Source organism: Nyctereutes procyonoides, unplaced genomic scaffold (assembly GCF_905146905.1).
Source record: "Nyctereutes procyonoides isolate TBG_1078 unplaced genomic scaffold, NYPRO_anot_genome, whole genome shotgun sequence".
Taxonomy (NCBI): Eukaryota; Metazoa; Chordata; class Mammalia; order Carnivora; family Canidae; genus Nyctereutes; species Nyctereutes procyonoides.
The window spans coordinates 22920895-22932633 of NW_026575147.1; the positions used below are offsets into that span (position 1 = coordinate 22920895).

At 43.2% G+C, this 11739-nt stretch overlaps 1 protein-coding gene across 1 annotated transcript in view; it reads left to right on the forward strand.

Annotated features, from left to right (window-relative positions):
* SLC16A1 (solute carrier family 16 member 1) overlaps positions 1–3722 on the forward strand; it is a 47483-nt gene extending 43761 nt beyond the window's left edge. The window contains exon 5 of the mRNA XM_055312585.1: positions 79–3722. Coding sequence (XP_055168560.1) covers positions 79–350 — 272 coding nt within the window. The 3' untranslated portion in view covers positions 351–3722. The remainder of the gene's footprint in view (positions 1–78) is intronic.
* The last annotated feature ends 8017 nt before the right edge of the window (positions 3723–11739 follow it).

Sequence of the window (11739 nt, forward strand, 5' to 3'; positions counted from 1 at the left end):
TGAGTGGATCCTTAAGTTTTATTTGGGGAAGGTATACTTGTTACTTTTGCCCACATAACTTTGTTTTGGATATCTTAGGTCATCTGAATGACATCTATGGAGACTACAAATACACCTACTGGGCATGTGGTGTGATCCTAATTATCGCAGGCATCTATCTCTTCATTGGCATGGGCATCAATTATCAACTTGTGGCCAAAGAGCAGAAAGCAGAGAAGCAGCAGAAAAAGGAAAGTAAAGAAGAGGAGACCAGTGTAGATGCTGCTGAGAAGCCGAAAGAATATGCATCAGAATCTGCAGAGCAGAAAGACACAGAAGGAAGTCCCAAAGAGGAGGAAAGTCCAGTCTAAACCTGTGAGGCCTGAGGGTCAGTGCAGCAGCCGTGATCAAGATACCTGTAAATATACTGGCCTGTAATCCAGCAGTGGTGCTCATTGCCAATAGTGGACATGTGTGGGAATCGTATCAGGTGTTCATTGATGGAATTTTTGTTTCACTCCTTACCAGTAGCCTGAATTAAAAATGCCATACCTGTGGGGAGGGAGTGATTGGCAAAAAATGAGAGAAGGAAGTAGTGTGGGGTTTTTTTGTTTGTTTTTTTAAATCCTAGCTTTTAACAGTGTCCAAAAGATTATAATATGTGCCTTAAGTTTTAGTCTTTAGAACTCTTTAGGGAGCCTTAACTTTTTAAACCATTCTGCTGAATGCTATTTTAGGTGTTAGGTTAATAAGGAAAAATAACAACTAACTTGTTTGAGGCAAATCTAAAATTTAAAATTAACCTTCATTGTTATTTGTATTATCGTGTCAGACATCATCACTGGAAGATTTGTGAATAGAAATATTGGTTGGAAGTTGGGATTATAAAATCCTGACTAAAATATTTTCCTCTCATCAGTAGTTGCCTAGATTCGTGCCTGGTAGCTATATATTTAGGAAATTTAAGGCGCAAAACTTTGGAAACATCTTAGCTGTTCTAGATACATTGTACTCGTCAGCACCCCTCTGGAATCTTTTCTTGGGATGCTAATATTATTAGTGCTTGAGAATTTATATCATTAAATTACTATTTTCTCTTTTCAAAGACATTTTGAGTGGTTATAAACCATTGCCCCCTTTGAAATCACTTAATATTTTTCACTGTAAAAGTTAACTTTAAAATATGGAAAACCATATATTTGTGCATCTGTAGTGAATACAACACATCTAGTTAAATGTAGATAAATATTTCATACAGCAGCAGAATTCAGCTTCAGTTTTACCAAAACCTCAGTTAAACTATGAGACTTAGATTTTTTGTTGTTGATTTTCCTGGAGTTCTCCCCCATTAATTCATAGTGGTTCCATTTATATCTGGGTCTAGCTTAGAGCTGTGTGTGAAATATTCAATCTTTGTGTGTTTTTGTTGTTTTTTTTTTTAAATGTTTGCTAATTAAAGCCAGAGCAATTTGGCCCCAGGCAAACCAACGAAGATAAGATTGGGAGGGAAGTTTCTCCTTTTCTTTTTCTGAGAAGGCCTGGAAAAAAATTAGGTCTTGCTTATAATTATTGGACACATTCTTATTACTCCACACAAACATAAAGATATTCTGACCCTTTTTACTTATTTGAAAAATAGAGAAGTGGGCTTAGTAGAAGGATAGGGAGATTGGACCAGAATGAAATCTGTAAATATTTTTTAAACTAGTATCTTTTAAAATGCACAAGAAGATAATGATAGACACTCAGTAAATTATATTCAGTGCATTTTAAAATATCATTGTAATTGAAACAGTGAAAGTATAGGTATAAAAACCTTTTGTGTAAGAGGCTGGCTTTTCCAAATAAACTTTTTTTTTCTTTTTTTAAAGAAATGTTTCTCCCTCCAAATGTTTATTCTCTTGAGAAAATATTTCTGTGTCTTCATTATCAAATTAATTTGGCCCTTGCTAATATTAAATCATTCAGCTTATATACTGTGGGAACTGTGTATATGGCTTATTTTTATTTTTCTTTGTTCCTCCTTTAAGTCCATGAAGAGGGGGATTTTGAAATCACCTCTCTGAAAGCATCCAAAGCAGTTAACCTTAAAGGATACAATGAAAACTCCTTTCTATGCCTGAATGTCATGGCAGATGGAGAAGGAATTTTAGGGGAGAAGCCTGCTGTGACTGTTGGCAGGCTTGGCTCCAATTGGGATTCTGCCGTTTTCCATAGACCAGAGCCCATAACCTTTATGTGCCTCTCTCCCCTTCCACAAAAATGAGGATCACTGTCCATGAGGTAATATAAGTAAAGGAAATGGGAAAGGGGCATGGGGTGGAGGAGGAGAAGTACAGGATTATTTTTCCTTGTAGGAGAGGAAAACTTTTCCCTTCTTTCTCAGTTCTTTGGATGGCCTAATAATTAAACTGACATAAGACAGGTAAGATAGGAGAAAATTTTCATTTCATACATACAGGAACTTCACAGAGACACGAGAAGGCCAAAAACCGGCAACTGAGGTTTGCAAGCCATCTGAAGCTAAAGAGAGGAGGGGGGCAGGGGTCTGCGGCTTCACAAGGAATAAAGACAATTTACAGGAAGATGGGAAAAGCAAATGTTTGGTAAACCATGCCAGGCAGAGAAGTCTTCTGTAAAAAAATATTTTTTTTAATTATCCTTTGTAATACTACTCTCTTCCTGGTACAGGCTCCCTACCTAAATTCTTCTAGGCAGTTACAAGGGAGGTAAAAAGCTCTTCTTCAGTCTGTTAGGCATTTGACTGCCTTTAGCTCAAATAACCCACATGTCCAAGTGGCACATTTTGAGGCAGCCCTGTCCTGAACCCCATCACCCCCATCCCCATTGTTGAGCTATGTCCATACCTAAGACCCTGCTTAATCTTTTTTCAATAGTTGAATCTTGTTAGTGAAGGGTTAAAAACTGATTCAAAGCTGGAATTAAGCCTTCTATTGACCAGTCCAACCCTGACTTTTTCCCCTGAAGAGGCAGGATTAAAGTATTACTCAGGATCAGTTTTGGTAACAGCCAACACTAAAACCCAATATAGGCCCACTGTGTGCCATCTATTTCTTGTTAACAAGGAATTGTTGGTTATGTTCAACAATGGAAAGGTGGGTGGACTTTCTGATCCAATCTATTGTCCTTTACTCCACACGAGGACTAAATTTTCTTCCAATTCACACAGTGTCAGTGGCTGCTTTGGAAACACAGATGTATGCAAAGAGCACCCACCAGCTTTGTTTTCTCTGTGTCCCACATCTTCCATAGGTCACAGGGCCTAAAAAAAAGGCTTGGCATACTTCAAGAGTATACTCTGAAACAGGCTCCCAAGCCAAAGCTGGAAAACTACTTAAACTGATAGGCTGGACAACTACAGATGATCATAGTGACAAGACTGTATTATTGTGCTGTAGTGCAGTCTGCTGATGATTTACCTTAACTAGTTATAAATAATTTCTACAAAATATTCAGGAAAGCATGGTGGTAGAAACAAATTATGGAAAATTCAGAGGTGTTTTTATCCCTATTTAGTCACATTGGTAACTAATCCTTTGAATTCTTGGGTTGTCTGAATTTAGTTTATGTTTGTACCATAGATACATATGTCAATATTAATCCTGTATTTTAAAAAGGAAAAAAGTTTGTTAAAAGCCATTTAATATTTTTGTATGAACCAGTGTTTTACTGTATTGAATTTGATTGATAAAATGGGTACTGATTTGTATGAAAAACCTAAATGTCTGGGTTTTACCCAGCAATGGTTCACAAACCTAATAATCAGGACCCCCCCACCCCCATTTTGCTCGGAAAGATGAGGAAAAGTGAACCGTAAATTTCCACCTTTGCAACATGGCTTGTCTTAATAATAATCAGGTCAGACATTTGCCTAGAAGAGATGAAGAAAGAGGTTAATGACAGACTTGTGTCGATATGAAAATTCTTTCAGTTCTTGACAGGAAGGGACAGCCCAAGCTTGCTTGGCTTGCCCAGATGTAAGCAATTAAGCCAAGTTGCTTCAGAGTTTAGAAGCATTTAGGGGGTTTCAAGTATGTACTTGAAACACATTTCTGAAATGTGTTCTAGCTTTAGCATTTTAGATTCAGTGACCCCCTTTTCCCCCCATTCAGTCAGGGCCGTAGTGACAGAACCATTCAAATGACAGTGATTGGAAAAGGTACCATGTCTGTGTGTGGATTATCTTTTGAGCTGAACAGCACCGATTTACTTCATTTTGCTGACTTTTACCCTGAGTTGCCTGGGGGAGACTGGGATAGCTAGCAATGGAATCCCAGACAGCTGGTTGCTTAACAGTATAGGCCACCTGGGTTCAAACAGGCTGTGTGACCTCAAACAAGTTACTTAGTCTTCATAAGCATCAGTAAGATGTTAATAATTAGTACCAACCCACCCCCAGGGTTATCAGGAAGTTTAGTTGATATGTGACAGCTTGTTAAATAAGAGCTTCATAAGTGTAAATTATCAAATTCTTTTGATCAGATCCTCCTTTTACTCTTATAAACATAATGGTCTTTGGTCAACTGAGTGGATGAAATGAACAGTTTATGAGGATGGTGCATACGTGTCCAGCTCTTTGAGCAAGAGAGATGTGAATCCCAAAACCCTTGCTCCTGCTGCTCTAACAGTGCGCTATCTCCAAGGAAGAGAGGACCAACTAGGTGCAGAAAAACATTTCCTCTCAAAGAAATAAAACTAGCAGCCAATCATGATTAAAGTTGTCCCTAGCAATGTGCTTAAATGCAAATTGAAAACCTCATGATGTTTTTTCAATACTACGTTGATAACATGATTTAAATTATAAGTTATCAGTTGGTGGCTGAATAAATTGGTATTTAGCATACTGAGCAATTACATGATGCTCGTCAAGTGCCATGAGTTCACATCTAAGAATTCCAGATTTGAATTTATATAAGAAAAATGTCTGTCTTTGAAATTGTCAGTTTCTTTGAAAAACCCTAAAGTGTGTATCAGTAACTATTTAAATGGGTGGTTATGATGTCCTTATGGCATAAACATGGCACAATGTTAAAAAAGCAGAACACAAACTACTATGATACATGTCTCTCTACGTTATATATACATGTATATAATGCATATATGCACCTGCACGACAGGGGAAAGAACATACACAAATAGGCTAATCATTTTGTGGCTAGTAAAATTAGAAGTGACTTTTTCTATATTCTAAGTTTCTTAATGTGATGGTAACTTTTACACTAAAAGAAAACATTTAATGTAGCACATAATACTGGTTTGCAGAGGGAAAAAAATAGTACAGTTCTAGAAGCGTTCTGGCAAGAAACACGACTCCTCAGAAAATTATGCTAATGATTATAAGCAGGTTATTTTTTTCCTGCTTCAAGAGTTGCACCTGGTGAAAGGGTGGTGCATGAGACATGGACTCAAGAGCACAGTAGTCTCAAGTCATTCTCCTGGTGCTGGACCAGAGCTGTGGAACATAGAGTCCGTGGGCCACCTGTGCTGGCCTGCAGGGCTACCTTCCTGGAGACCGAGCTCTTGGGGAGAGCATTTCTATGGTTCCCCCTCTGATCATCATTTAGCTGCAAGTGGATGTTTAACTCAGAAAGCCAGAACATTCAGCTCACAGTGTTGCAGTCTTAAACATTATCTTACTGGAATCAGCATCAGAAAAAAAAGCACTGCACTGATGTCACAAAAAGGAGTAGAATTTGCTTGCCCACATAGCTGGCATTTATTTACCAGCGAATATTTACTGGGCATTTACTATGTCCCAGGTATTGTTCTAGGCTTTGAGAATCCAACCATGAGCAAAGCACAAAAGGTCTTCGCATGCATCTTACATTCTAGTAGGAGACAGTGAGCTCTGTTATAAGGAAAACAGTATTTTGGGTTTGTTTGTTTTTTCAGCATCTATGTGCTTATGTGCTGAATAGAGGAGGTAACTGAACAAAATTTTGTTCCTGGCACCCACAGCTTCTAGTCTAGCAGGTAGGGCTGTGTAGTGAGTGTTGTGGTAGGGCAGCACATGGAGAATTCTTTAACCCAATCTCCAGAGGGCCCTGAAAAGGAAAATATATTCTTGAGCAAGTTAATTTCTCTGAGACTCTTTGGTAAAATAAACATAAAATTAAAAAAACAAACATCTCTGGGAAATGAACTAGGGGTGGTGGAAGGGGAGGAGGGCGGGGGGTGGGGGTGAATGGGTGACGGGCACGGAGGGGGACACTTGACGGGATGAGCACTGGGTGTTATTCTGTATGTTGGTAAATTGAACACCAATAAAAATTAATTTATAAAAAAAAAAAACATGAAATTGTGAGGATTAAGTGTGAAAGTACCATGCATTCTGCTGAGTGTATAGTTGCATTACACTGAGCTCATAGTGTTAAAAATTAAATACCGGGGTTCCTGGGTGGCTCAGTCAGTTGAGTGTCTGACTCTTAATTTTGGTTCAGGTCGTGATCTCAGAGTCATGAGATCGAGCGCATTGTGCTCAGCAAGGAGTGTGCTAAGGATTCTCTGTCTCCCTCCTCTGCTCTCTCTCAATCAAATAAATAAATCTTAAAAACAAACAAACAAAAAAAACAAATAGCAAGTGTCCATGAAGTTATAACCACAACAACAAGGAATAAAGAACAGCCGGTAACATTGGTATAGCCAGTCAGAGTTTTCAAAGGCCTTTCAAGTACATTCTGTCATCTGAATCCTGGGGAGGTGGGTGCAATGAGAAATACTGCCCTTTAGTTAGGTCTTCATCTGAGGAGGGCATCTCCCCTGCTCGGTGCAAAGCAAGACTGCAGACAGCTCCATGGCTAGAGCTGATGGTACTGGATGGAAGTTTGGAGATCTACAAGAATGGAAGAAGCCAAATCCTGGGTAATCTTGGAACAGTGACCAATCACTCAGGCCCTACACCAAAACAAGTAAAATGGCCCTGTCCTGTCCCAAGTGAATTCACAATCTAATTTAACAATCCTTTTCCCTGGCTTTGGAATTCATAATGTGATTTCTTCACTTGTGGATTTCCTTTCTTAATATGCTTTACTAATTCCAGAATTAAAAGTCTGCATTTCCTGAGCTTACCCTGGCCAGGTTCCAAGAGGAAGTGGCCAGCAGCCATTAAGAAGCCAGGAGGGGAACTGGGCTGGGATTAGAAATCACCTGGTGTGCTAACAATCTGTACATCGATAAGTATCGAGAAGGTTTCTAGTGGTTCTTGTCATTGTGATTTGTCTTTTTCCTTTCTCACTGCTTTTTTCCCCACTTTGAGACCCAAAAGAGAAGGGCATGGATACTTTTCTGTCCCGTCTTATTTGTATATGCTAATCAAAAGGAGAGCTTTACTTTTGATTAACAACCTTTCTCCTTTTAAATTCCAAGCACTATCTTGCTTCTCAAATGCTGAGAAAGCAAGAACCAACCTGCAGTAGGGGATCAAATGAGCTGGATACTGGGGAGCTTTCCTAAACTTGCTCCCCACCCCGTCCCTCCTAGTCCTACCCCCACATGCCTCACCAGCTGCCCAAGTGTGTAGACTGAACTGCTTTCCTGTTTCTTTCATCCCCTCCTTTTGTTCCCTGCCATAGGGTTGGCTTTTAACAGCCTCCCTACCCTGTTCTCACCACCTCCAATCCAATGTTGACACTGCTGCCCAAATGATTTTTCTAAAAAGACCGGTCACCCAGCTGCTTTTATAACTTCAAATAAAAGCAATAAAGATAAAAATAATAAAACTCATCTAATCATGTCACTCCTCTGCTCAAAATTCTGTGGTTTAAGGATAAAGTCCAATCTCAACTTGACGCCAGCAGCCCTTGTCAATCAGAGATCCGCACCTGCGTACTGCACCAGTCTTCTCTCCCGCCAGGCCTCCGCCGCACCCTGCTCCCCAGCCCTGCTGGATTTCTTAGTAATGCTGGCCCTCCCTTAGTTTCATACCATCGTGTCTTCCCGCAAGCTGACTTGTGCCTGGTGGTGACCCCTCCCTCCTCTCTGGCACCATCTCCTAGTCATCCTTGGAAACTCAGTTCACCTCTCCTTTTAACTGTCCTTATGTCTACAGCAGAGTATGAATCTGTCAAATCCTAGGTCCTGGGTACAAATTCCAAGTAGGCTACCTATTGAGTCCTTCAGCAAGTTACTTCACCTCTAGCCTACAATATATACATCCATAAAATGGGACTGATAGAACTTACCTTATAGGGCTGCCATGAGGATCACATATGGCAATGCCTCTAAGACCCTTAGCATAGTACCTGACAGGATAAAACACTCAGGAGGAATTATCACTACCTCTGTCCTAGACAGTTGTTCTTACTGCCAAAGAATAATTTTCAAAATGATAAAATCATAGGGGCACCCGGGTGGCTCAGCCATAAGCATCTGACTCTAGATCTCGGCTCAGGTCATGATCTCAGAGTGATGAGCCTGAGCCCCAGGTCAGGTTCCACACTCAGCAGGGTGTCCACTTGAGATTCTCTCCTCCCTCTGTGCCTCCCCATATCTCTCTCAAGTAAATTTTTTTTTAATGGTAAAATCAGAGGTGCCTGGGTGGCTCAGTTGGTTAAAGCGTCCCACTCTTGGTTTTGGCTCAGGTCATGATCTCAGGGTCATGAAATCTCTCTCCCCTCAAATAAAATCTTAAAAAATGGTAAAATTATAACTCTCATACAGATATAAAATGCACATGTTTATATAACTCAATAATTAAGGAAGGAACCAGTAAGATTTTATAACTGTTTCAATTGAGAATTGGATTTATGGAGACTTCTTAGAGAAGAAATGGACAAAATGCATTCGCACTGTGATGAACAGGAGTGATTTGCATTGTACATCAGACAGGGAGCACCTGCATCACCGTCAGCCCTCCACAGATGAGCTTCCATCTAGAAGATGGAAGACAGCAGAAGACAGAGGCAGAGATCCCTACAGAACCCACTACCCCAGAACCCCAGACAACCCATGGCCTTCCACTGACAGAACACCCAGGAATCCTTTGCCCATTCGTAAAGCCTCACAATTTTTCCTAGCACAATAGTGCATGACACTCATCGGTTTGCTTTTCCAAACCCTACCAGCTGCTTGAGATGAGAGGGAACAACATGCAAACTCATTGATCCCTTTTAATTTTAGGGGCTGGAGAAGCTTCGGCAGGAGGTGACATTTGAACTGGGTAGAGGCAGAGAAGGCTACATTTTTCCCGGAGAAGAGCATCCAGAGAACTGTGCGGGGCCAATGTAGCAGCAACTGGCAAGCAGGTATTAAACAAAGACCATGTACCAGCCCGTGGGCTCGGCTAGGGAGACAGAGGAATGAGACCTGGTCTCTGCTTTCAAGAAGCACTCAGTCGTTGCGGGAAATAAAAGGAAATCACAGCTTACAACACAGTGTGGAGAGGGCCCTAAAGTCCAGAATCAGAAACTCAAGTGAATTGCTGGCAATGTTTCCCTGGCTCAGGTTTGATGAAAGGCCAAAGACAGGAGATCCCTGTGAGGCTCGGGGTGGCTTCAGAGAAACCAATAAAAGGGTAACTGTTCTACACCCATGGTCAGACCACCTCTTCTTCCTATCTTGTGGCTAGACTTTTGTCACCAGATGGGTGGCATCGGAGAATTAGTGTCCGAGTTCCCTCAAATCTCTGGGAATAGAAGTCCTTATTATGGGCAGGGGCAACCCTGAAGCATTACCAAAGTCTTACTTACTTCAAGTCATTGCTGGGGCGCCTGGGTGACTCAGTCACTTGAGCATCTGACTCTTGGTTTCAGCTCAGGTCATCATCTCAGGGTCATGGGATTCAGCCCCACACTGGGCTCCCTGCTCAGTGTGGAGTCTGCTGGAGATTCTCTCCCTCTGCACCCCCTCCGCCCCACTGCTCATACATTCTCTCCCTCTGTCTCTCAAATAAATAAATAAAATCTTGGTTTTTTTTGTTGTTGTTTTGTTTTGTTTTGTTTGTTGTTTTAAAAAGGCATTGCAAAGAAAGTGGTAACAGCTGAAAGGGGTATAATCAACAAGGAAACTCAGGAAAATGTGTACTCCCCTGGAATGTAAGCTCAGGGAGTATCTGAATATACTCATTATCTGATAGGACTCATTTGTTGAATATATAAAATGAAAGGGTAAATGAACAGGGACTCCTGAGAAGGGTGTGTTCAGGGAGAGGGGACTAGCAGGCTGGCTGCCCGGCTCAGAGCCCTCACATGCAGTCAAAGACTGGCTTCATTCAAATACTTGAAGTGCCAACCACCTCCTTTGATTTACTTTTCTACTCACTGGGCAAGGCTTTGTCTGCCTCTATGTTTTTAGCTGCCTAACAGGAGATGACATACATGGCAGGATGGCGGGAACATTCCCCGTGAGGACCTGATGTACTCTTCCTGTAAGTTCTGGTATACACCTGAGCCTCCGACGTCCATCAAGCCCCCAGACCCACTGAGCCCTGGGACACCAAGACCAAACCACAGGAAGTTCACCCGGCACCACCCCCCAAGTTAGCCTCCTGCCCCACCGGCCTGGTGACGCCTGCTCCAGACCATCCACCTCTTTTGATTTTGCACCAATCACTGAAGTGCTTCTCCAGACCCTGCTGAGCCGCTCCCAGCACGGGAGGTGACCACCATGGTCTGTCCTAGCAGTTTGGCTCTCGTAGCCGTCTACCTGCCCCACACATCCCATCCAGGGCAGCCGCGGCCTCCGGGATGCTTCCCAGGACCCTGCCTCCTTTGTGCTGCCCTCATGGGGGGCAGGCCCCTCGGGCACCTCCTCAAGACCTTCCACGGCGTCGACGCAACCTGTTCCCATGCCTGGCGCCCCTCAACACAGCTGCACCCGGGCAGGGTGGTGTAGTGGCTCTGGGCCCACAGCCTGGCTCTGCCTCTCGCAGGCCAGGCAGCTCCGGGAAGGTCGCATCATTGCTCTGTGCCTCGGTTCCCTCATCTGTAACATAAGGGTAATGGTGGTTGTGTCAGCCAGCGCTCCGTGCAGGAACTCAGGACGCTCGAGGTATTTCGAGCAGAAAGTGATCAATACAAGGGCTTGGGTGCTTGTGGGCTGGTGGGGGTGGGGGGTGGGTGCGGTGGCTGAGGCTTTAGAGGAGCTGCTCCCCTGCCGGGGCAGCAAAGGCAGGGGGGCATGTGGGGCCGCTCCTGGCATCGAGATCAGGACACCGCGGCACAGTTGTGACAGGGAGCAGCAGGGCCTCGCTGCGGCCTCAGGGGTGGGACTGCACCCGGGACACGGAGGCAGGAAGAGACTCACATCGGCGGGACCCTGCCTGCCAGAAGGAACAGCCGGCTCACAGAAAGGTGGCCAATACAGGCTGGCAAGGAGATCCACAGATCAACCCAATTAAGCATGAAGAAACAAGGTGGGGGTGTGTGACAGACAATGTAAGTTCCATTTCAAGGGAACGCAACCACATCCAAACCCCTGCAAGATGCTTGGCACTTTCCACAAGTGGACAGTTCACGTTCAGTACCCCCAGTACACAGAGTGACAACTGAGGACAGTGGACAAGAAATGAAGCTGAAGAGGAAAGCAGGGGCGTGGGGGATCTCAAGGGGGCTTCCACAGCATCTTGGAGAATTTGAGCTTTCTCCTGCGGGCAATGGGGAACCATAGTAGGTAGTTAAGCAGGGAGAAGGGGCACCACTGTGGTTTCAGAAATAGCACTTCGCAGGGCCCCTGGGTGGCTCAGTGGTTGGGCGTCTGCCTTCAGCTCAGGGCGTGATCCTGGGGTCCTGGGATAGAGTCCCA